The 26,305-nt window shown below is 49.2% G+C and overlaps 1 protein-coding gene across 1 annotated transcript in view; it reads right to left on the reverse strand.

Annotated features, from left to right (window-relative positions):
- The window catches only part of LOC122385451 (serine/threonine-protein kinase DDB_G0283821-like), a 72,280-nt gene that overhangs the window by 4,616 nt on the left and 41,359 nt on the right, over positions 1 to 26,305 (reverse strand). The window contains exons 4-6 of the mRNA XM_043373745.1: positions 20,617 to 20,743; positions 19,086 to 19,134; positions 925 to 1,104 (exon numbers count right to left, since the gene is read on the reverse strand). Coding sequence (XP_043229680.1) covers positions 925 to 1,104; positions 19,086 to 19,134; positions 20,617 to 20,743 — 356 coding nt within the window. The remainder of the gene's footprint in view (positions 1 to 924; positions 1,105 to 19,085; positions 19,135 to 20,616; positions 20,744 to 26,305) is intronic.

The raw sequence follows: 26,305 nt of genomic DNA on the forward strand, positions 1-26,305 counted from the left end.
GGCGCAGTGGTCACAAATGGAGCGCAGAGGTCAGCAATGGAGGCCGGTGGCGCCGCGCGGCCGGCCCGACACGGGCGACCCATGGGGGCCGCCGCGCCGCGTGGCAGCCGCGGCGGCAGCCAGCATCACCATGCAGAGCGCGTCGCGGCGATCGCACAAATTTGCCGCGTTATGAGGTCTGTGATTTATCACAGGAGTTACTGTGAATTGTGAGAGGCCACCGCACCGCAACAGCCGGCTCAGGGAATCGGCAACGACAGGAGAAGCTCGAATTGAGAGGCAAACAACTGCCGATGCATCCGTAAAGCGGTACGGCGTTTCAGAGTAATTAAAATGTGAAAATATTGACGCATAATTAAAGCTTTTGCTAGAGTGGCATGTGGGTCGTTTTAAGCAATCACTCTTGATCGAGAAGAATCGAAGATTCCATTATTGTACTAGTATTTTATCTTTGAAGGGATTGGTCAAAGTCGTGTCCCTTCGATTTTTCTCTCCCTGCATTCCTCTTTCCAACTTGGCATCTGTCTATCTCTCATATCTCTGTCTCTTGGTTTGGTTCTTTCGGTCAATAGCGGTATTTTCACATGAAAACGTGTGTGCCCAGTGGCCAGTGCATCCAGAGCTACACTTCGTGGAACCCTGTTAGGGTATGTCGTATAAAATAAGCTTCATTTGCAATATTAATGAGCACTATGCAAAGCGCCGCGACCGGTGAGTAACAGCGTAGCTGCTGTTAGGATCAGTCAGTCATGCGATACTGAAATATCACGAGCTTATGCAGGGCGCCACAATGCTGATACACTCCTTACCGGGAAGAAACAAAACGCTCCCACTCCCTGGGGCCTCCAAGAAGTCGTATAACCACCGCTCTCCTCTGGTTTATGTCCCACTCCACCCCGGGTCGGCGCGCCCTTAGGTACTCACTGCGGGTCCTTGACCAGACAGCGCCGGATGAAGTCTTTGGCCAGCTCGGAGACATCCTCGAACAGCTCGTCGGGAAAGTCGAGCTCGGCGCGCGAGATGTTGCGGAAAGTGTCCGTATCCGTGTCGCCGCCGAACGGCGTGAAGCCCGTCAGAAGGACGTACGCCAGGACACCGACAGACCTGTAAGAGGGAGAAATGTCGGAGTTAGTCGGGAATGTTGCCACAGAATGGCGCAAAATCCCTAAGATAGTACGCCGGCACATGTTGACAGACCTACACAGGGTAGAGAGGGGTGAGTCGGGATCAAAGGGCGACTACATTGGCTCACCGACAACCAGTTGATATCAGTTACGGTGTGATTATGACATCAGTATACATAAGATGACTGAGCTTCATCGGACATCTGAATGGTCTAATCTAGTTGTGAGCCACGTGAAGATGGCACAATGTTGAGACACCTTCCCAATATAGCACGGACGATAACCCATTTGGAGATGGGTAAGGCTCTGTTACGCACGTCAAAACATGGCATCTCGATTAGCAGTGTGGTAATGGCGTAATCCCGCCCGCCATAACAGCCGTCACTCTGGAGCTCAGCCAGCAGAGTGACTGGCACCTTCACGGGACCGGACTCTCATGTCTGATCGCGTGCCAGACGCGACTCGGGCGGGCGACCCGTGACCATTATTCACAAACTCATGATAACCGTGAAAATGCGTTTCGACGCGCATAATCTTACGCAAGATGTGGATGATCTCGAAGAATAAACGGGTTAAAAAGTTGTACAAACTTTGAAAACACAAGGTGACTTTTGCTAAAACAAAAGTTACCTTTTGTAATAGCAAAAGGACCAAAGGTGACAACTTTGAACTTTTTGTCACATTTTGCAGTGACAAAACGTTGAATACGTGTGTCAAGTATACACGTATAGGGGAAGTTGGGGCAATGCCGGAGTTGGGGCAAAGCCGAAATTCGAGATATTTCTAAAACCGTACGACATGGATGCCACGTCTCAGTGATGCTCTGAAGCTTAAGTGACTACAATTATCGCATGTTTGTTATGAGTCGTCATTTGGAATACTTCGGCTGTGAGGGCGCCAAAAGCGTTTTCAAGGTACGTTTCCCTTGTACTACATGCGCCTTTGAAGCTGCATTTCTTACTCATTATGCTACCGTTTGTCTGGCCAATTCGGTCAAGGAATCTTCAGCATGTCTTTGCATAAGTGTGCTGCCTATTTGAAATTTATACAGCACGTTTAAAAGTTATGGGCCTGCAAATGAAAGTATGGCTGGCTGGGGTAATGCCGAAAACGTGCAATTACGCACGTTAAAGCACGCTACGTGGACTTTACTGCTGTAGAATAGCAACGCGCATTTTTAGTCAAACAAATTACACTTTCAGCCGGCACAACGGCCTGTTACCTATAAGGAATGATTTACCTGGCATTATCTTATTATATCACACAATTATAACTTCCAGTGTGCACCAAGCGTCCTCAAGCTCTTAACCCTAGAACGCCTAGGGGGGGGTTGTATCAACCCCCCCCCCCCTGAGGTTTTTTCGAAGTGCACGCTAAACGGCTTGTCGTAGCGGGCTGAAATTTTCAATACCCTCTGGGGCAACCTTTGCGCATCTTTTGCCGAAAAAAAATTGATCGGGTCATGTCAGGTCACGGAGTTATGACGTCATAAGAGGTACAGCCTCCGGCCGACAGTTACCAAACGTGTGCGCCGAATCGCTAGGTTTTCTGCCGGTGATACCCACATTGTTTGATGGATCATGATGAAACTTCCCATGCATGTTGGGGCAAGCATTGGCTATCGTGTGGTGCAAGAAAATTGACCGGGTCAGGTCAGGTCACGGAGTTATGACGTCATAAGAGGAACAGCGTCCGGTACTATTTTTGAAAAGCGCCCGAACCACTATTTTGCTAATTCTTGTCACCTCAATGGGAATATGCAGCAATATTAGCTTCTATAAGGAGCAAATGGACCTTCCAAATCCAAAAATACAATCAGATTTCAAAAATTTAAATTTTGATTTTTCGAATTTCTGCCGCCGACTGTGACCTTGCCGACTTCCGGCGCTCCCAACGCGCCATTTTTAGAGCTAGGGAAACGAAATACATACCAAACGATAGAGAATTGATCAAGGAACACGATAGTGAAGGTTTCAAGTCGATATCTCCCACCGTTTTGCCGCAATCGCCGCGGAAAGTTGAAAAAGTCTATTTTTCCGAAAATTTGACCTTTGACCGGTCAAAAGTAGGTCAAATGTTGACCTAGGACCAAAAAATATACCACCAATCGCGAGATCTCGTTGAGAGCAATCCTTTGTTTTTTTCCCGCTAAGCTCTACGACCTTCCGTTTCGAAACGCCGGGGGGGGGGTCGTAACAACCCCCCCCCCCCCTGGTCGTTCGTGTTATGAGAAATGGCCTGGTCGTGCGAGGGTTAAAACGCGTGTCAGCTTTGATGAATTTTGGATAAAGTTTGAGATAAATTGGCAAAACATTAATGTCGGCATTCCTCGTAGATCATTTATCCCATTTTCGGCTTTCCCCACAGTCCGGGGCAACGCCGAAAAAGTCAGTTCTTTGATATTTTTAGTTTTTGCGCTTAACGGTATGCAAATTCATCAAATGCGCCTGGTATGTTTGAAAGACAAAAGACTGGCCTCTCGAATGACGCCAACAAGAATAGCTTATATTGTCTACCTTGCGTGCTACGGGCGTCAGAAAAAAAGTATTCGGCGTTCCCCCAACTTCCCCTACACAGATATACTGTTGCTGTACCTACTTATGAGTTTATATAGCCTTGGGTGAACCACACCACACCCTTTGACAGCGTTTCACAAGAAAATTTTTACTTTTCTCCAGAAACATAAACCTCACTCGCCTTCTGAACTGTTTACGTGAGCTTCGTCGACCCAGTGCTGTTCCATGCATTGTTTTCCTACGTGACCGACAAACACCTACGATCAGGCTCCACAGTCACGGCTGACGAAGAGGTTTCGCCGAACTCGACCCTGAGGTCAGCAAAAACAGTTGATAACACCTGTATTCAACGAGAGCTAACTACCGAGCCCGGGCGGGCGGGCGCGGCGCCTGATTTAGGCCAAGGAACGCGCCTTTTCACTGCTGGCAGAAGCTAGACCGCCGGCGCCACACATAAGGCGAACATTATAGATTTAGAGGGGTGCAGCTAAATTTCATTAACAACAAAATTAATTTGACTGAATGACTGAATGTATGAAATCGTAAAACATATGGAAAACTGTTCCTTATTCCAAGTGAAACTTCCACTGCGAGACCCGCATCGACGCGGTGCACCCAGACTGATCTCTACGCTTCACGGATGCTGCAGTAGCGCCGGCGGCACTCACGTATAGTGATTCAGGCTCTCAGACGGTCATACAGTCGCGGCACGGCGCACACGGGCACGCCCTGGGCCCGCGCTGACCATGGGGTCGCGGAACGGCCGCCACATCACCAAAAAAGGTAACTCGGACGCACGACCGGCGGTCGCGTCTCCATTAGTTATTACACCGCCTGCTTCCGTGTGGAGTCAACGCACGCAACCAATCTCATTTCATGATTAGCCAGCTCGTTACCAGAGCCATCGCACTTAAAGTTACAGCGTCATATCACAAAAGCATTTAACATTGTTAACCTTCCGCACGTGATAATGAGCGTATGTTCAGAGCTCACAAGCGTATATCCGGTTCCGTAGTTCTTCACAAGCCTGCCTCCGCTTTACTAAACTTCCTTGCGTCCTTGTTGCGTCTGGCATGTTGTATGACACGGTGACGGGACCGATACACAGAACTTCAGTCGCTTTATCGCGTGACCGGTCCTCGCGGAACGGACTCCGCGATTGGCGGGTGTATTTTTATCGTCGGTCAGTCATCGACCGCCGGCGGGGAATGACAATGTTTCCTCGGGCCTGTCAGCGAGCGGGCCAATGGAAGAGGGGCACTCGAGACGGTGACGGCGGCAACGCCCCGCGGCAAAGGCATTCTAGGTGAGACTGCGACATTGGACGCACATATAGGGACGAACTGACTGACGGATCGACGGACCGACAAGTCAGTTCTGGCTGACTAACTGACCGCCAACACCCGCGGGTGGTGGCGTTGGAAGTCACAGGAGGTCAGGTCATCACACTGGGGAGGGTCTGACAGTCGCTCGATGGTCTGCGACTCTGCGTGATAGGTGTGATGGTCAATCATCACCTGACAATTCTGCACGTCAGCTACGGTGTTTATCGAGGGTAGTGTAACGAGGACCAGCTGTCACAACTGAGGGATGTAGCAGGTGTCATGGTCATTGGTCACACCCAAACAGACACGCCATGGACAACAAACTGCGTATTATGCTCAAAGATGTAGTGCACAGCATATGCATATTTCTATTGATCATTGTCTGTGGTGTCTTACCTGTTTGCCGCTGGTCGTCTCAGAATATCTGAGCGCTACGCTCTTCAGTGTTCTACATTTATGGTGAACATTTAAACAGCTTTCAGTACGATATTTTCACCATATTATGGTTCAGTAGACGAATGGCTAGCACTGGAGCCCAAAAGCTTCTCTGGATTGAGCGTCTATGTTTGGAAAACACAGCCTTTCTCCCTCACTACCATATTTACATAGAATATTTTCGAGACGTTTAGGTGAGCGTTCGTGTCGCCCGTTCACCGCCCCCAAAGGACAGCGTGACAGTTTCTGACGATACCATCTACCAATTAGACGCATGCGTGACTGTATAATCATTTTTAGCTTCTGTGTATTGCCACCGAATGTCACCTTTCCCCAAGGCAAAACCTGGCGTAAAACACGATCAAACTTTTCAGTTTTTTGTTTCTGTCTACGAACCGATTTGCTCGGTGCGAAAAACACGGCGGCGGAGGTCCTAACGGAGCCAGGTTAGAGCGACGCGGCGGTAATACATCCATTGGCGGCGATGGGGAACGGCTAAAAATCGCCGTATCGTCCGGGCGTATCGGCCGGTCCGGGTACGGCTATCGGCCGATCGGGCGGCGCCGGTCGTTTGTCAAACGGGCCGGCCGGCCGGCGGGAGACGGTGGGGAGAAGGCACTGCGGCGGTCTGCCGGCAGGGCAGCAGCAGAGGCCCTCCCCGGGTCAGAGTGTGTAACTGACTGCAGTTCTGCGTAGCGCAGGGTGAGACCCGGAGGAAGCTGGGAAAATGTGACAAAAATGTGTCTCCAATATCTAATCCGCTTCGATCGAGTTATAAATAAGAGCCAGAGCACAATGGAGTACGACAAATGCAATCGAATGAAATTAATTTAAATAATTTCCGATGGTTTTTATATCTGTTTGCACGTTTTGCGTCTGAGAAAATCTGGCAGCATTACAATTAGTTGTTGAAAGCGATATAATATGGGAAAAACTTGCGCACTTGCGTATCATTTAACCCGCGCCCAGATGGGGTCTGCCGAGCAACGCGGTCTGATGGGGGGGGGGGCATTTTGGCCCCCCCCCCTCAGATCTCGAGAACCACGCAACATAGCGACAAGCGGTAAACGGTGTTGGATAGCCCCAACGGAGAACTACCTTGTGACCCAATTTCATTGACCTCGGTCAAACCGATGACGTCACAGGTCAGGTCAAAGGTCGAATTTTCACCGTTTACAGGCATTTCAAGAAATGCGTTGTAAAATCGAGTAAAATGCATTTCATTGAAAATCATCGGTGGAGAAATGTTCTTCAAACACATATTTTGCTATTTGAGGTCACTGATACCAGGTCAGGTCACAGAGGTCAGGTCACTGGGGGGTCACAATATGAAAGTGTCGTGTGATACATGTTTTATGGTCCATTTTACATGACAAATGCGATTATGTGGGTCAGACAGACTTAAGGGCCAGCTTAGGTCACGTTTTGGTCAAGGTCAGGTCAAGGTCAGGTCAAGGTCAGGTCAAATTAGGTCAAATTTCAAAGTTGATATTTTTGCATAAAATGGGTATCGATTCGATGCAGCTCGTCACGGGGAGTTCAATGGTGGTCTCCGTTTTGCGCTACGAGGTCTAGAATTGCTAAAAATTGAGTTCAAAAATTTGACGTCATCAATTGTTAACAGTTTTTTTGCTATAACTTGGCCAAAAAAAAAGAGGTATCGATCTAAAATTTGGTATGTATATCGAAGAGCGTAGGGACTATCACATATATTCCGGTTTTTTCGAAATTCGGAAAAAAATTGAAAATTTTTTTAGTTTTTCTAAAAAAAATCATTTTTTTATTTTTGGGGGTCAAAATCCCAAAATTTTGAAAATCCGAGATAGCAGTTTTGTAGCGCCGTCTTTTTTCTACACAACCACATAAAGAACTTTAAAATTGCTTATTAACTGTAGAATTGGTGAGCGTTTCAAGATGTCATGTTTTTTGCTCATTTTTGCTCGAACATGACCTCAGTTTGACCTCAATAACTCCTGACCTGAGGTGACCTGTGACTTAAAAATTTTGTGTGAAGGTGTCAAATTGATGCCCGGTAAGGTACCCAAAATTTGGCGGCGCTGCGCGCCGCCGTTTTCTCGCTATTTAAGAAAAACCACAGGGGGGGGGCCAAAATGCCCCCCCCCCATCAGGGCGCGGGTTAATTCGTGAATTTTGAACTATCAAGAGCGCTCATAGACTTGTATCATATGGGTACAAAGTGGCGAACGCTTTAAAAAGTTTTCATGATGCATGATGGCCTGAGATCTTGTCGGTGTCATAGAAGCTGTTCCACCGACATAAAGGCATGCGACTATGCGTGAAACGTATATACCGACATCCTTTTCGCAAACTTGATCGGTCACGCAAGCAGCTTTGTATTGGCATGCGGACAGGCAAGACAGCTATTCCCAACTGTCAATACTAGGCTCACTTTTGGGGTGCGTTTCCCATTGATTTGCATTTAAATGAAATATTGGATCCGGTCTCACATTGACATAGACCAGCCATGAAAAATGTTTCATTGTCTTTAATGAGGTTTAAAAGACGCCAATTAAATGAGCTTTTGGTAATGGATCCGGTAGCGATTCAAATCACTGCCTAAAAGTCCAGCCCTGCACAATCGCGTTGGATTACTTTAAATTAATCATTGCGAATGACAGTGGTTCAATTCGAGGACTTGGCTCTTCCATTTAATGTGCGTGGTCCATACCGTTACGCGCACATCTCAAGCGGATACACCAATATTACCGTTATCCAAAAAAGGACAAATAAATTTCATTATTCATGCAACATAAATTATAATCGAACCTAAGGTTCTTATATGCCTTGACGTTTCAGCCTCAATAATTTCTATTTGCACGTATATGTTTTATATGCAAGGTTCATAACTGCTCACTGATAGCAATCTGCTAAGCTATCTCGAAACATTTAATATACCCCAAGAAGGCGAAGCCTTGTTATTGTCTGCGACGAACGAGTGATAATACGCGGACAGTATGACTTGACAGTGCAGTCCGTCCTGACAGGAAAACTCCGTTCGCTTTATATGGAGTGGCGGAACCTTTCACCACACAACGTGGCTTCATGTTTTGTGTTTGACTCCGCCAGTCGGACTCTGCCGGTGCATGACTCCACTGACATCACCCTGCTGATAACAGCTGACTCTCAGCTATTGACGTCAACAACTCCGACTCCGCTGACGGCAGTTCTGTCGGTGGCCGGCTGCTGACACGTGATACCACTCCAGACCGACTCTTTCGGCTCTTCCGACTACAAATGGCTCTCTTCAAGACTCCAACCACGTCCAACCCTCCAAGGAGCCACCAGTCCTAGTAACTCACTTTTTTGATGACTCGGCCCGCGTCTGGCTCCTTCGGCAGCTGCTGACTTCTGACTCAGAGTCCCATTTAGCTGACTTTTCTGTTCTGACTTTTCTGTCAATTCGGTCCAATGGCGGAGACTCATGAAGCTCAGGCTCTTCTGAAGAAATGAGTCAATCCAGTCTCGACTCAGCCGGGCATATGCCGGCGGGAGAGGAGCGGCTGGGTCATAACTAAAGGGCAGATTTACGGCGTACGGGGATGCGGCACTGTCACGACCAATCCACCACGCAGCGTCCGCTGTGGTGTCGTGATATCCGCACAGTGGCAGCAACTGATGCGCGTCCTGGGCTGACCTCGGGGCCCATGAACCCAAACCACATTCATCCCATCGGCTTACGACCAAATCGGGCTAAGGATGGTTTAGGACTACACCAGCGCACATGACTATAGGCCCAACGTTAGCATAAGCATTTGTCAATGTAGGGCCGGTTTCTCAGGACTAGCCCGTACAACGACCCGGCAAATGGCTTCACAATTCGTCCAGGCAGGAGTGGGCTGTCATTTTCGGCACCTCAGCGGCTTGGCGTCTAAGGTGTCGACGTGACAGCCCTTAGAAACGACTGCCGCCGTCGCTGTCGCCGCCCTGTCTCCTCCCAGGCTGCTTGTCGCAGAGACAGCTGCACTGAATGGCTACCCACCGCCGCCGCCTCAAATGGCATTGATCGGTAACTTCCGCGCACATCTCAGCACCTCTGTCGGTCGTGGCCCGTTTACATGCAGAACGGACGGCGGCGGCGGCGTGTGTCGTTACTCAGCCACCGGCGGGTTCTGAGCGGCGGGCGGGACGGGGCGGAGGCGGGGCGGAGACGGGGGGGGGGGGGGGGGGGGGCAGGGCGGTGACCTCGCTCCCAGACACACGGAGGTCTTCTGAGATGACAGACGCTGACAGAAGTCGGGAAGCTACCGGGAACCTATCCATAACCTGTCAGTCATCCTTTCAAAGTCAGCGGCTTGACATCCCGTCTCGTCACCCTGAAGTGACTAAGGACAAGGACTCGGGTTTCTCCGTATACATTGAAATGCAGCTCTGACGCACGTATTTCCAGCAGTCCTGACTTCAAGTCCAGATGCGGCGAGTCTTTTTCCAAGTGTCCCCGTGACGTACTGTGGTCGTCCGCGTGTAACCCACTGACCGCTCCCTTATAAGGCGGGCGCCAGCTCCATGACTCCACCGCGGTCGAATCAGACGCCCCCGGCCGACAAATATGAACACATTCTACAGCCCGCGTGTAGGTGTGACGTCATGGCGGAAATGCCGGCGCATATTTTCCAGCTCTGTTCGGCATGGGTTTTGCGAGGGACGCGGGGTCGGGGGCGTTCCCTCATCGCTGTTCAATGTTTGACGGTAAACTGACAGCGACAGATTGCGCAGCACAGCTCATTCCGCAGTCACGCGACCGCGCCGCTGCAGAGGACGGTCAGAAGCGGAATTTTACGACTTCACTCAGACGATCAGATGGCACAGCGGTCAGCGCGTCGAACTGCTTACGCGCAACATAAAGTCGCTGCAAATGGTGCTCTCCCCATATCGGCTGACATTATTACAGGGGCTCCGCCACGGTTTTGGGATTGGGGGGGTCCGACCAAAAACACAAAACATCGCTTGCGGATCCAAGGTGGGCATTTTGGGCTAATTCAACCCCACCCCTACCCCCCACCCCACCCCCACCCCACCCCCCTGCAGCTCCCGAAATCGATGAAAAATTGCCGTTTTTTTCTAGAGTTCAAAGGAATCTTAACAATTCTATCGGGAGGATTTTGCTTTATGAACCGAAAAAACAAGATTCAGTTTGCAAGAGGAGTCAAAAACCGAGAAGCGGAGCTCAATGACACCGACATGGCGGCCTCTCAAATCAAAAGGAGGCCGCTGTTGCGCGCTCCAAGGGCGGTGTTAGCCATCAGACAGCGCATTAGGCTCTCAGACTAGTATGGTGCTCGAAAGACCGGCTTACCCCCCCCCCCCCCCCCACACACACACACATACACACTATCGGGTGATCTCACATGGAAAGAGGGTTCTCAGATCGATTTGAAGCTCTTTTGGGGCGGGTGTTGTGTCTAGGAGGTGTCCTGCAAGCTGGACCCCTCTCACGAAATTATTGCCAAATTCTAGCATGCTAAGTTAATCCTAGCAATCTTAAACGCATTCATAGTAATAACAAAATGGTAGAATAATGACACTCCCATAAATATAGGTCGGCGATTGTTTAGCACTTCGTGTGTCACAACATCTTCGTGTTTCCCTACATTTTTAGATCTCAAATTCCTTAGCTTTGCGACCATCAACACATTCTAATTAAATTATTCAACACATTCTGTGAATGATTTAGTCATTCTAACGCAAAACAAAGTTACAGGTATTCGGAATATTGGGGGGTACTGTACCCCCCATGGGAATTATTGAGGGGGTCCGGACCCCCGCGTACCCCCCTGTGGCGGAGCCCCTCTGACAAGAAGGTTCTTGACATGTAAAGATGAGTTTTTTCTGTTTTTTTTTTTCTCTTGTAACAGTCAAATCGTGCCTGAACTAGCGTAAACGTCAACTCATCAATGCCATCAAAGTCAATATCATCAGAAAAAAATATTGCTTAAAGAAAGATGAATATTTGTCCACGGACTGCCACATTAAGCTGTTGCTAAATTATAATGTTCCTGATCGGGTCTCCTTCAACCGGGCCGTTTGACCGAAGCTGTCCATTAGAACACCTTGCAGCATGGAGTCTATCTCCCTCTCCCTCCCTCCCTCTCTCTCTCCTTCCCCCTCTCTCTCTCTTTCTCTCCCTCTCTCTCCCCGATCGGTCCCTCCCATCCTCTCCCCGCTATCTCGTCTCTCCCGATGTGAGTGGCCAGCTCTCCCGATCCTGTTGGCGCCGACCAGTCGGCCGTTGGGGCCCGCCGGCACCGACACAACCTTATAAGTGCCGCCTTTTTCCCGTCCGCCGACCAGCGATGATAAACGAGTCGAAAAAAGTGTCACCACGACCCGCGTGACGTCATCGCCCTCCGGTCAGCGGCGCCGGCTCTCCGGTGTGAAGCCGCCTTTAAACGGCGTCAGGTCAATGGAACTGGGTGAGCTGGGTAAAAGGCGCCAGCCTGTGATTATATGAATGTACACGATAAACAGCGTGGCACATCGCTACCGCAGGTGACCTATGGAAATTTCTAACGATGCTTCTTACGACAATATTCATATTCATCTCACGCTTTTACGTGATCAATGTTTTCAAATCAAACATAAGCCAAAAAGTTCGGACATCAACTGCCTACCATCGATTCTCTTTTATTGTAAAACGGAAATTATAATTATTCTCAAGAATTTACATATCTCTCTTCCAAAACCATTAATCGAAGCATCCGAGTTCGTGTCTGTTATCTGTCGAAAGATGAAAATGTCGAATACCTCAGCAGGTGTGTTCAGCTCGTTGTTCTTATCTACCTCACCATGAATACCCGCTGCGACCGTTTACACACCGCGTCCATTAGGGGCCAAACGACAGGGCATTCCATTCCTCTTGTCTCGCGGCTAAAAATTAACGGCCTTCTCGCGTCACCTAGCGCCCACCATTCCAGCGCGATCGGCCGGCCTCCGTCCGCTCTCCCCAGTTGTATGGACTGGCTATGTGGGCGTGGAGACGCTTAGTGACGCCTATGATTTCGGATCTATCATCAAAACAGCATTACGGACAGGTCGGCGGCGCGGCCGGTCGGCCGTGTGGGCCGGGGTCGGAGGGCGAACCGGCTCTGGGTACTTGGGGCAGTCGGAGGCGGCTCACCGCAGACACGCACGCATCTCGTCCGGATCAAAACGAGAGAGCGGAGATGTGTGGCGAGGCTGGCAGCAGAGAGAAGTGCCGAGCTTACACGGTGTGTGGAGAGACTGAAAAGCAGGGTAAGCGTTCTACGTCTTTGTCTTCATTCCTTACGCATAACGCATTTGATCGCAATGTATCGGCATCTTTTCGGCGATTGTGAGAATACAATCAAGTCCGGTAAGCCCCACATCAGAAGTATCAAAAATATTCTGAGGTCGGCATTTGCGGCAAGGAGCGTGCGCCGTCTGCATAGGAACGCATGCACCTCTGTTCTCACCGTGTTATCATGGGCCTTGTTGGTGATGTCAGATCAATTCACGGCCGAGATCATACCTCGCCGCCTTCTATCAACCACTGTGTACGGACAGAGTAAGATGTATCGGCGCACATCAACACAGTTAGCTGACCCGACTGAGCCAATGGTAAACAGCTGCTTATCCAGTCAACACCGCGTCTTGTCAGGAGCTCCGCCAACTGTGCCGGGCACTGACATCGGGTGCCGCTAAGAGAACGAATCACCAATGAATTCAAAACAGATGCATCAATCTAGGTCCAACACCAACCAAGTCATGAATTTCATGTTTTGGTTCCTGGTAAGTCGTTAACCATTTAATCAACATCACCCGAAGCAGTGGGTTTGGTGGAATGCGTTGCATCATTTTACTGCCATCGCCTTACCTCCCGACATTCTTATGAAGCGGCCACGCACAGGATCACGCCACTCTGGCGTGTTTCGGACTCTCGTACACACGCGCCGCCCACGGCTCGCCTCGTGGACAGCCTCCATTACATAATGGCCGCGTCGTCTGCGACGGGGTGCTGTCGTCAGCGATGATGGACGGCTCCGCCGCGGGGTCAGACGGCTACAGATCGACCCGGATATCCTGGCGTCGGTTTTATTAGCGAGCTGATAGCATCAACAATCAGCAGCGGGTGGCAGAAACAAAACGCCCGCGCGAGTACGGCTGGCACGGGCTGGAGGGATGGGGCAGGGTAGAGGATGGAGAGAGGACGAAGACAGTTGGATCATCCTATCCCTCACATTGTGTCTTGAAGTTTTATTATCTGATCTATGTGTTCCATTATTACGACTCAAAGGTTATTGACACAGGTGGTTTGGGTTTCTTTGCAATTCGCTTATAAAAATATATGTGTTATGCTAGATGGGGACGATCAACCAGAGAGCGATGAGTGAAAATCGAGAAAAAAAAAAATACTGCTATCGACAAGCCTTCAGGCTGATGATATGCCTTGAATAAATGTATACCTAATCGATGTGACTGATTATCGGTTTAATGTTTTAATTCAAGTGATTATGGGTCATTAAATTTTCAGGCACTCTGTACATCAACAAGGCAAAACATAGGTATGATCCAAGTGATAGTTGATAGTTCTGAAAATATTGCATACCTATGAAGAAATTAGATATATTGTAAGAATAATCGCCAAAAGTCATGACCTATCAATCTTCATAAAGAGTGCTAAAAGGAAGTATGTACCTCAAGGGAATCAACACGGGGTAATTGGACGTCTCTTTCACAAAAGATCTCCTGAATAATGTGCCAATCCTTGCAGTCGGCTCGTGATCCGGCCTCGCTTCTGACCTGTGAGAGTCTCAGGGGGGAAACTGAGAGGAGGGAGGGAGAGTGGCGGGAGGAGAGCTGAGAGGAGGGAGGGAGGGAGGGTGGCAGGAGAGCTCAGAAGAGGAGAGGGGGAGGAGGGGAGGTTCCGGCGGCCTCCCATCGCGCCCATCAGACGGGTTACACGGACTCGTGTTACAGCCAGCCGTCTCTGACCTCTGCTGGGTTAGAGGGTGGACCTGTCGGTCGTACACGGACTCGTGTTACAACCAGCTCTGTCTCTGACCTCTACTGGGTTAGAGGGTGGACCTGTCAGTCGTACACGGACTCGTGTTACAGCCAGCTCTGTCTCTGACCTCTACTGGGTTAGAGGGTGGACCTGTCGCCGGTCGTACACGGACTCGTGTTACAGCCAGCCGTCTCTGAGACTGCTGGGTTAGAGGGTGGACCTGTCGGTCGTACACGGACTCGTGTTACAGCCAGCTGTCTCTGAGACTGCTGGGTTAGAGGGTGGACCTGTCGGTCGTACACGGACTCGCGTTACAGCCAGCCGTCTCTGACCTCTGCTGGGTTAGAGGGTGGACCTGTCGGTCGTACACGGACTCGTGTTACAGCCAGCCGTCTCTGACCTCTGCTGGGTTAGAGGGTGGACCTGTCGGTCGTACACGGACTCGTGTTACAGCCAGCTGTCTCTGAGACTGCTGGGTTAGAGGATGGACCTGTCGGTCGTACACGGACTCGTGTTACAGCCAGCCGTCTCTGACCTCTGCTGGGTTAGAGGGTGGACCTGTCGGTCGTACACGGACTCGTGTTACAGCCAGCCGTCTCTGACCTCTGCTGGGTTAGAGGGTGGACCTGTCGGTCGGCTGCCGCCCCCGCCACACCCGACACCTAACTGGTAATGAATACGTAATGAATATTTATGCCGACCTGTTTGTGTTATAGTTGCTTTTGTAATTTTATTCGTGCATCTATTATTAGCTGCATCCCCGTTAGTTACAACGTTACTATTCAAAGCATATCCAGTTGATCGTAACAAACACAAGGTCAAAACATAGATGCAGCAGGACTATGGCGAACTTCGCTTCAACTTGCATTTGATCAACGCGCCAATCTGTTCTCCCGTGTCCCGTCACTATCTCACCCGACCCCAAGGAGCCCTCACTGGGAGAGATTTCACCACCGGGGCGACCCTCTGGCCACTATCGGTCGTCGTTGGCACCTTCTCCCGGCGTGATTTCCATTTGAGCGACCGGCCTGTGGATCGCGGCGCGGGGGCGAACCGGGCCGTGTGGGCAGAACGACCGGATCGGCCGCCTCAGCGGCTTCAGAGGTGAACATTAACCGACACCAGCCGAACAATTATTCACACAGGAAATTTATGATCATATTATAAATCAAACATTGAAGCCTGTTAAAAGGAGCAATTAGGAAAATTTAGTACAAAAGACTCAGCCTCAATTAGTTGAATTCACTTGCATATGGGGCATTCCATGTCAACCGGGACAGCCAAAATCGGCCACCTCTGCGATTTTGTTCAAACTTGGTATACTTATTGGCTATTGGGTGAAACCTCCGAGGGTGAAAGGATTTTGTCATATGCCCTCGGGCTACAGAGATACAAGTCGCTAAACTTCTGCTTTTTTAGCAGAATTGGACGTGTATTGCAATCTTGAAAGATCTATAGCTTCAACATTTTTGAAGCTATTAATTTCAAACAAACTGAAACGTGTACATAAGGAGTTATGCTAGTAAAATTTGACAATTTTTACATTTTTTGGTGATTTTGAATTTATTTTATTTTGAATTTATTTCTTAAAATGTAATTTGTGAAAAATGGGTACCCTTCGATTTTGCTCAAATTTAGATATTGTCTTCCACTAGACGTAAGGCACACGTGCTGAGAAAATTAGAGTGGGCCAACGATAACTTTGGATGATATAGCAACAAGTAGTGCAACGTAGCACGGGCGGTGGAAGGGGCCGATTTCGCCAACTCCACCTGTTTATCGCCAATAACTCACGCCATAATTATTATATTAACATCAAACTTGACGTATCTGTCCAGAATCGAATTGCAAATCCTCCCGTGCAAGAAATAGGTAAATCGGTCCACAACTTTTCTAGTAATAGCGGTGTAAAGTCAAACATTCCTGCCGGAGCGGCTCGGCGGCCGGCGCCGGCCGTTGCCGCCTGAATGGTAGACTGTGCCGGCGCGGGACGGTTCCATCTTTGCACCGCGCTTCTTACCGCTGATTATGATCGATTCGTGTCAAATTTTGTGTGAAGGCTTAAAAATGTACAGGCAATCTAATGTTAAAATAAATACGAAAATCAACTGGTAAAACTAAATTTGTAGGGTGCAAACACAATATGTGACTATGACGTTTCCCGCGTCGGCCGATCCCCGCCTCTGCCGGCGACATCTTACTCTAAGCAAGCCACTAATTGCCAAATTTATGGTAAGATTAACTTGAGATTCTCACAACACTACAAATGTCATATAAAGGAAGAAATAGGAAAATCGGCCAGTATCTCTTAGAGCTATAGGCGTATAAACGCAAAATAGTCACTATAGCAAATTTGATCACGTTTAACCTCATTTGATCTTGAATATATTGATCTAGGGCATGAAATTGGCACACGATAAAGTTCCCCACCGCCCCATCTACAATTCAAATTCCGTTTTTTCATACCTTTTTTGGCTAAACCGGGCTTTTCTCCCCTAGCGCTGGGAGAGTCAGGCGTATTTTCTTTTTGCAACCAAAGAGAGGCGCTGCCCGGAGAATGCCCAATTTCATCATTAAAAAACTGGCTTACGATGACCAGCTATCTTCGTGGCTTAGTAGTAAGTGTGCCGAGTGTACCCACCTCGAAATCTAATAAAGGTCGCTGACTCGCAGCGGGTCAGCCTGAAGTGTTTAACACGCATTTGTTTTTTAAGTAGCATCTGGCCAGCCGGCAACTGTCGTGAGGGCTAATGTTCGTATCTAGGTATAGCATTTGGAAATTGGACAGTCGGCAACTGCCGTGAGGGCGTTACATATTTACGCGTGTTAGATTAGGTCAGGTCTCGTCAGGTCAGGTTAGGTTTGTTTGCTTTGGTTTGGGGTAGAAAGAAGCATCTCCGGGTAGCGCCTCTCCTTGGTTGCTAAAACGAAATACGCGAGTGCCAGACATTACGAAGTCCAAAAAACAGTTACGTAGACGTCGGCCCATTCTGGATTTTTTATATGATGTAGCTAATGTATAGGAGAATAAAATATGTAAAAATCAGCAAAATCGAAGGGTACCCATTTTTTGGAAAATCAAAATCTATTTTTTGAATTTTAATTAGGTTCACTAATTAGTTAATTACATCAATATTGTTATCCTCAAATTAAAGCCTGACCTATTCCCTCCATTTCACACTTTGTCTCGTGGTGATATGTCTAAGACTTCAATGGTTATGACGCTTTAAAGATGATAATGTGCCTTGCCTAAGTCAATGTTTGATGACGTATATCTCGGAAACGTGACGTCATATTTTGACAAAAATATGTCTCTTTTCCTTTCACATATAGATGAGTAGTTTCACAAAGTTTCGCAAAAATCGGAGGAGGTGAGGTTCAAAATGATCATTTTTTGTCCCACTTGACGTGGAATGCCCCATATATGACACAAAACATGAAATTTTGAAATAGAATAACGTCGAAAAAATTATGCCAGTCACGTGTCAGCTCTCTCCATCTGCCTGCATCCGAGCCGGTTCACATGGTCCCACGACCCTCCGCCGTTCCGGCCAGCTACAGCGGAGCCCGCGGCGCCGGAGCTCTCTAAGGAGGCACGCCCGAGCTCATCACAGCGGCTCCGAATCGGACACGCCCTGTGAGGTGTCGATAGGGGGAGAGGGGAGGGGTGGGGTGAGTGACCCGTCACGCCGCTGCCACGTGCCGCCCCTCCCCTCCACCCCACCCCGCCTCCCTCCAAGCGCCGACCGTAGCCGTGGTGTACGCGTCACAAGGCCTCCTTTTGGGATTTGAATCGTCGGCGGCGTGTCACTGACGGCTCTGAGGTGCTGATTGTATGATTGCCGATGCTCGGGGGGGGGGGGGGTTCGCGAAGGGAGCGATGACGATGGCGTCTGGTAGGCGCCGAGTCCCACCGAGAGCTCGAGAGGGGAAAGAAGTGACGCAGTAAAGCTAACACCAAACTTCGTCACTTTGCCATCGTCCGTCAACGTACGCCGGTGGCATTTCCATAACTGTCTCTTTATTATGCTGAAGAGGGGATAATGGATGATTTACCAGTTTCGTGGATCGTAAATAAATCCTGAAGTTTGAAGCAGTATCTTGGAATGACTTAGTTGACACCGAAGAGGATCAGAAGTGTTTTGTGTTGGGTGTTACTGGAGGAAAAGTAGTAGCCACTTGAAGGGCAGCGTTTTTTTCTTTCTTCAAATCAAATCGCTGAAGCGCCTGAAGCATTTTGCGATGTTAGACATCAAATCGTTAAAAATATGGAAAGGATGATAGGTCAATTAAGTTATTAAAGAAGGAGTAATTAATACTCAGACAATTTACCAATTTAATCACACGTAAGTTTTAATCATGTTCGCACTGATGACACACACAGGCTATCGTGTACTGTCGTGTGTCAGGTTTTGTCTCATCGGATTGCAAAGAGGAGGAGGCTGGAACCGGTACCTTTATTTACCAAACACATGTTCTTGCATATTTTGTCGCTATTCGTAGGCTCTCAATCTCTCCTGCCCATACATAATTGATCTCTCCGAGTCCGATTACCATATAGCGTTTGACATTGACATTGGCGCTTGTGCTCGGAGCGCACTGCTGATGGCTTTGTGTGGCTATAGGGAAGGACAGGCGAGACTGGCAGCCGGGGGAACTCATCTAGGAGACAAGGAGTGCCCCGCTCATGGTCGGTACTCACCAGATGTCGGAGGTCAGGCACACCGGGTCAAACCGGAGAATCTCGGGCGCTGGAACAGACAGACAGAGACGGTTAGAGACTGACAGGTGCCTGGGACAGCGCAGACGGCTCATCTTCATCTCAAGGGCTTCGAGCCAGGTCTGAACGGGAAATTAAGGCTCGCAAAAAAACAGGGTGTGGGAGGATGAATAAGACAGGTTGTAAGATAACTCAAATTGAGCTGTGACGGGAGGAGTGCTGTCGACGGCACTCGCTGATATCTCTCGAATAAACTTGCTATTTGCGTGCTAGCGTAGTAATAGGATATCCACCCTCGCCAGCTTAGTCGCCAAGCGGTTTTACGGGCGTTTCAACCGTCCGCCTTCTCAAACAGGTTCAAGAATATATGACGTCGTGATCACTAAAACGACCAAACACAGCTTCCAGATATGGCTTTACAAGTGAAAATATCGACGCTAAATCACTCTGGAACATTTATCGTAGCTCAACGCATAACGATCTGCCTGTAAAAGTCTTGTTTTACTGGAGAGCAATCTCCATTCCATCGCATGCCATCCGAATAATGCATCACTGAGCTGAATCCTTTCGATGCCTAGGAGCATATCTTTCAGAGACCTCTTAGCGTTTGGACACGAAACATCACCTAAATCAAACAGATAATCACAACATGCCTCGTTGCGAATCCAATAAATCGCTACATAAACGGGCCTATATCCTTGACGCTTTTCCTCCTTGCGCCAGGGACATGTCGCATTTAAACAAACCATACAATGAACAACCTTGCATTCAACTAGTGAACTTTCTTGTGCATATTTATTCCTGAATCCTGAAACATGAATGCAGTTGGTGAAAGTGCATTGCGCCGAAATGACGCGCAGAGCACTCAATAAGTTCAAAAACGACATTCGTCTTTGAGCTTCTGATGCATAGAAAGCAAAAAATTTTGGCTAATACATCGATGAAAAACTGTCTAGACTCTAGGGTCTCATTTTTGCTTGTAAAGCTATGTGTGTAGAGAATAGAGATCATTCCTGAGCCGCCCATTAAAACTTTGATCGGTTTGGATATACTTTGGTGCTAATTGTGGTTTCTATACATATTCTGTCATGGTAAAATTTGCATTCTAACACATTTAAACTAAAACGTATGCAAGGGCTGAGCACTGTGTAACCGTTTTACTGTGACTTCATGCAACCCTTATTCATCGCATGAGACGAACAATTACTAAAGCCTGACTTCCCATTCAGGCTGCTGTGATCATGCCGATACAATCAATGCTGATCCCGGCTTTACCCGGCGGCTATGGCGAAAATTGATAGTGCATTACCATCCGCTCGCGAACCACGCCTTGTTTACAGCTCACAAATCAAATCACCATCAACGCGACCATTTACAGGGGGACATACATAGATCTAAAAGGAGGTGTGAGGATGTAAAACCACAGGGAACTTCAAAGCCATCAGGTCCATCAGAGTTGTAGGGGAAGGAAAGGGAGACGGCGAAGGGTGGGTAAGAACGGGCACGCGCTTACCGACATAGTCCGGCGTTCCGAGCATCTCCCGAACCTCTGTGCCGGCGGTGATGACTCTCGATATTTCCAGGTCACATAGTTTGATCTCGCAGTCAGGAAATTCACCCGTCAGCACCAGGTTCTGAGGCTGAAACACACATAGCACAAAGTCAATTCCTCTGCAGTCATGTCTGAGGCCACAGACACATGTGAGGTAACGATACACGAACATGAGTATTCATATGTTCTACTAGGGCGACGAAATAAACTGTGCATAATATTGTACGTGGGGTAGCTGTCCTTTTTTAGCATTAATCGCCATTGCATGAATATCAGTTCAAACGCCAGCATTTGCCTACAGTACACAGGATTTTAATGCTATATCATGGATTAGTACAGCCCAACTAATCCTTGTTTTATCCGTGTTTCAATCCGATATAGGTACTGTTTGGTCGGTAGAACTCGTCGAACGCCTAGCGTCGATTTTCCACCGGCTAAGTTCATGTGATCAGAAAAGACGTCCGAACGAAGCAGTTCGGGGAACGTAGCTGTTCCAGTTGGCAGTTCAGGGAACGTATAGCTGTTCCAGTTCGGGGAATAAATTGTTCATGGATGCAGCGTAAATCGAGGGCAGCTGCTTCTATCTAACGTACGGAGGCATTCCAAACCTTTCATCTGACGCAAGGAAAAGCGCAGTCTACGACAGCAAATCGAAGTAGGCTGATGCAATGACGCGACAATTCATGCGGAGAAGGGGCCGGTAAATAATCCGCTAATAAGGATGCAACGTCGTGCTACTATGGTCGGATTTGGAAGTTTGGCGAGGTAATCATCTTGCTATCTCAATGCCAATGGAGTGTGACGACAGTAAAGGTGCCCTGACACTTGCACGACTTTTGGTCACGATTTTGTCGTGGCAAGCCGTGCCATTTCCGTGACGAACTGGGATGGCTCCCGCACTGTTCACGACTAGTGCACGACCAGTTCACGACGATTTCACGAATAATTCACGAATGCGTGCCCATCAGTGTCCACATTGGTACGGACTGGTACGACGAGTTCACGCATACTTTGCGCATAGTTTGCGCATAGTTTACGCACTTCACACATTGGCACGACAAGTTTGCGCATTGTGCCGACTTGGGCATGCCATATAAAAATGGGACCTCCCATTCACTAATGTAAGGCTGTAAGCTCCGTGTCCTGGCAAGACCCATCGTGACCTCCAGTGGCACAAATGTCCTGACCGTGCCTATTGTGACCAGTTTGACCTGGACTGACCTATCGTGACCTTGGCTGACCTCTGCGACCTGGCGTGACCCATCGTGACCTCATGGTGACCTCTGTGACCTAACCTGACACCGTGTGACCTAATTTGACCTCTGTGACCTAACATGAGCCTGTGTGACCTAGCTTGACCTCTTTGACCTGAAATGACCCGTTAAATACATTTTCGGTCATTACTTCCCATCTAGGCGTCCAATCGACTTGGGAAAAACATCAAATAATCCCAAATTTCGCGCTGCGAAGCAAGCCGAGATCCACACATTGGCACCGGCTGGTAGGGCGAGTTCACGAATACTTTTCGCATAGTTTGCGCATAGTTTACGCACTTCCCGCACCGTCCCGACGAGTTCACGACGAGTTCACGAACAGTTTGCGCATAGTTCACGATCCGATTGCGAAATTTTGTCGTGACCAAAACTTTGAACATTTCAAAGTTTTTGCCCCGACATGGCACGAAGTCACGACGAGTTAACGCACACTTCACGTCAGTTCACGACTAGTTTGCGCACGGGCACGATTCGATTCGTGCCAATGCGTGCCACAAAATCGTGCAAGTGTCAGGGCCCCTTAAGAATCTCATTCTCATCGTGTTTGAATTCCACTTTGATTCCCGGTATGATACGTGATCTCCAACCCAGCATTATACCAAATTCTTCCACCGAATAGTCCATAAAGCCACGCCAGCCTGAGTCACAGACGGCTAAAAAGGTCACAGCAGATCCGCACCGGTGCAGATGGCCTATCTGCCACCTCAGAAGGGTCAAACATTCCTCTGTCGCGGAAAAAGCGACCGCCGACTACCGGAATCACACATCCAGCGCATACCAAGCAGCGCCTCCACGAGGCGACGATCGCGATAGGTACCCGCTCTGTGGCCAAACAGACCACTCGCCTTGACATCTGACCACTGTTGTGGCCATGTTCAGCGGTGCTACATCATTAGCGAGCTGGCCCCGCTCCGCCTCTGAAGGGACACCGTCCTCCTCGGGCCTCCAGTGCGGGATGCTGTTTTTAGGGGCGGCCCGTCAGTTTCACGGACAGTTCCCGGTGGATATGACGGCCGATTCGTATCACCTTACCAACGCCAGACCATATCGGAACCGATCGCACCGGCGGCGGCGACAGGCACGGAACGGACGCTGACAAGCCGTGTTTGTGGCTAGTTTGTTTCTCGGTTCATTTGGAGACGCCGGCCGCCGGCCATTGGTATTGGCGGCGAGGGCTGAGATGTCTGTCGGCGGATTGTATGACATGAGAGGAAGGTCACGGGCGGGGCACGCCGCCAGGGGGGGGGGGGGGGACTGGGGCACCCGGGGGTGGCGGCCGATCACCATAAACCCAGCACTGTCGGAGAGTAATGGTGAGCTCCGATAATTTATTGGCAATGCTCATCCATCAGATAAGAAGGAAATGCAGGCGGAGTAACACGACTACGTCGCAGGGCTGTAGTGACCTTGCCCCTCTGACGGAACCTACTGATCGAAACTGCACCAATGGATTTTGGCTTCAGGCGACCAAGAGAACTGATGACCTATGCATGAAAATTGAGGCGTTTGAATCTTAAATTCATCAGAATTTGCATGCTCTAGCTCAGATAAGTGATAGGCCTCAAGGAGAAAATAATGCAGTGCACGATATCGGAAAGGTCTTCATCGGATAGGCTCAGCGATGCAACGTTATCGAATCAACATTAGATTAACACAAAAATAAATATAAAATTGGTGTAACATAATTTTTACCTTAAGGCAAAGTAAGTATGAATGTTTAAAGTGTCGCGATCAGTTTGAAAGCTATAATTCACTAATTTATTCAACTGAGCCATTCAATTATAGACTAATCGAAGCAAACACGCATGTGTGCGTGAGACAAAAGGCGCATGTGGGCAGGACAAATACCTGCTCAACGTTCAACAGTGGGCGTGATTAATGAAACGATAGCTAATTACAATCAATTATAGCGAAATTACGACGTCCGTGACCGAACTGAGCCGGATGACGGCGTGCCCCGGCTGGTAATGGTCCATTAATGATTAACGGCCGAGATGGCAGATCCCTCAGAGCGGTAGGACATGCGTGGAATGCTGGCCTCGAAATGAGTTGTGCGTGGCAGCTCTGGCATGATGGCGGAGAGAAGATGATCTCATGTGACGGTTCATGCCCGAGCGGTTATATGTTATTCCTAGCGACGTCAGGTAAAAGATAGCATGGATAACTGCGATACCGCCACAGTGTGCGCAAAGATCCATGGTGAACACATGTAAAAAGCACCTTGCTGGTGTGGGTATTATAACACTGAGGGTAAATAATGATAATCCAACTGCGACCTTATGCCTATTATCGAGATCACCGTGGAAGAACTACGCGAAAATATCTGCAACATTCTCGTTGAGCCTTGAAAGTTGAAATGTTTACGCTGACGCAACGAGACCCCTTTCAATGGTGAGCTACATTGCCGATACATGTGCTATCGTTCATTTTAAGAGTATTAGCAAGTACGATGCCAGGGGATCTTGTCTTGTTTTCCATATCTACATGATGAATGGAGAAAGGCAGCAGAAATGTGTAGTTTTCACGCTCAATCTTTAGAAATGCGGTATCTCAGGCTTGGATTTCATGAGCCGCCTGGCGTTGCACAATGTGCGTTGCATTACAATACATCATGAGACTTGTGCGTTATCGCTACAAGCATCGCTGCAATCTGCTTGCATTTTGCATGAGGAAAGTCCTGCCCTGTTCGCACTCAAAGTCGCTGAGGTTATCCTCCATGAAATACTGTCGCTCGTCCGCCGTGTCGGGGTATATGGTGTCACCCACCAGTCGCCCCGACAGACTGCATCAGTCACCCCGTCCTCACGTCTATTCAGTTCAGGAGACTCTTGGGTAAGTTACCGGAGCGGCGGGCCGACCCATGCACCGGCCGTGTTCAATGTTCATGCATACATCAGCCGTCAGTGGGTACCCGCCGCCAGGAGATTCTCCGCGATGATCTCACACACGTCGCGTGCTCAGATCCGTCCGAGTGCGTGACCCTGTCGTGCGCCGGCGAGTGCGTTATCAGGACCGCCCATCGGCGTGGTCCGTGTGGTCTCCGCCGGTCCGCCGCGCCGGCTCCGGTGGTCTGTTCCGACTGCCTTTGTTGCGTGAACTGGTCCCGCGCCGCCCCCGCCCCCGCCCCCGCTGCCGGATGGACTGGTTTGAATGGCGCACACTCACTCCGGAGCAGATTGCCCGTTTGTTCAATTATACGCGGTAGATATTGTCGTATGCTATCAAAGACCCTTAGCATTTCTGAGAATCCGGGTTATCCATTTATCACAGAGGATTCAGGACAGTCTATCAAACTATGCAATTTTTTAATGAATGAGATGGTCTGTATTAAAAATAGGTTTTAAGTTACGCACTGCTGTCTTGACAATTATATTTTCTGCTTCAGCCTCCAACGTTTATAAATCGTACTGCAGGTTGAGATGTCAAGGACTTTTTAGCAGCCTTACATACCAATGCTATTATTCTGCCATTACGTTTGTATGTTTTATGCCATAAATAGCGGTCTGGCAATTTTCCTCCCTAATGGCATTTACGTGTGTCCGCCAGATATATCTGGCCCCGCCCTGTCCTTTGCCATCCATTTCTCTCCGCCCACGGAGTAGCGAGTAGCCGTCGCTCAATCAAGGAAACACGCGAAACACGGGTGGCTGCAGCGACCAGACCATTTGTAACGGCCGAGGCCGGCCGCGTGAAGGGCGGTGAGATTCAGTAGTCACGTGCGTCCCTCAGATCCTCTCAGGTCGCTCGTCCGCCTCCGCGTAACCAGCTCTGTCTCCGCGGCGGTAGCGGCGGTGGCGGCGGCTCCGTGCCATGCGGAAGACACCGTCTGACGGGCGAGGCGTTAGCCCTGCCGCAGCTCGGCGGCACACCCGGTAAAAAGGGACGTCCAGCGGCGGCCTCCGTGGTGCGTGCCAGTCCGCCCTTCTGCACGCACCGTCTGCAGAGGGGCGCAACGAACCGCGCCGCCATTCACATTCAAATCGGCTCCACGCAGATCAGGACGTACTGAACGCTCGCGGATAAAGACATCTCGCGCAAGTTTAACACCTTCGGACGGGATTACTAAGCAGGGCTCAATAAATTCAAATGGATAATTAAAATGTTCGCAAGGATCCATAAAGATTAAAACGATCTTCATGTCATTTGCTTACTAATGAAGACAGTCGTGCGTCGTATATGGATAAGTATGGAAATATTTCAGTCCAGCTTGCCACGGGCCTTTGAAGGTTTGATCTCTGAGCTTGCTGACCACCCCGGGAGCATAATCGGTTCAAGAGGCACCACCCAGGAACCTCTGTGGGCTCCGATTGACCTCGACACGAGGTCCGGGTGGCGGGAAAGATATGCTTCCCGGGTCGGGCGCGTGCAACCGTACC

The sequence above is a fragment of the Amphibalanus amphitrite genome, unplaced genomic scaffold, assembly GCF_019059575.1.
Source record: "Amphibalanus amphitrite isolate SeventyFive unplaced genomic scaffold, NRLGWU_Aamphi_draft 000219F_arrow, whole genome shotgun sequence".
Taxonomy (NCBI): domain Eukaryota; kingdom Metazoa; phylum Arthropoda; class Thecostraca; order Balanomorpha; family Balanidae; genus Amphibalanus; species Amphibalanus amphitrite.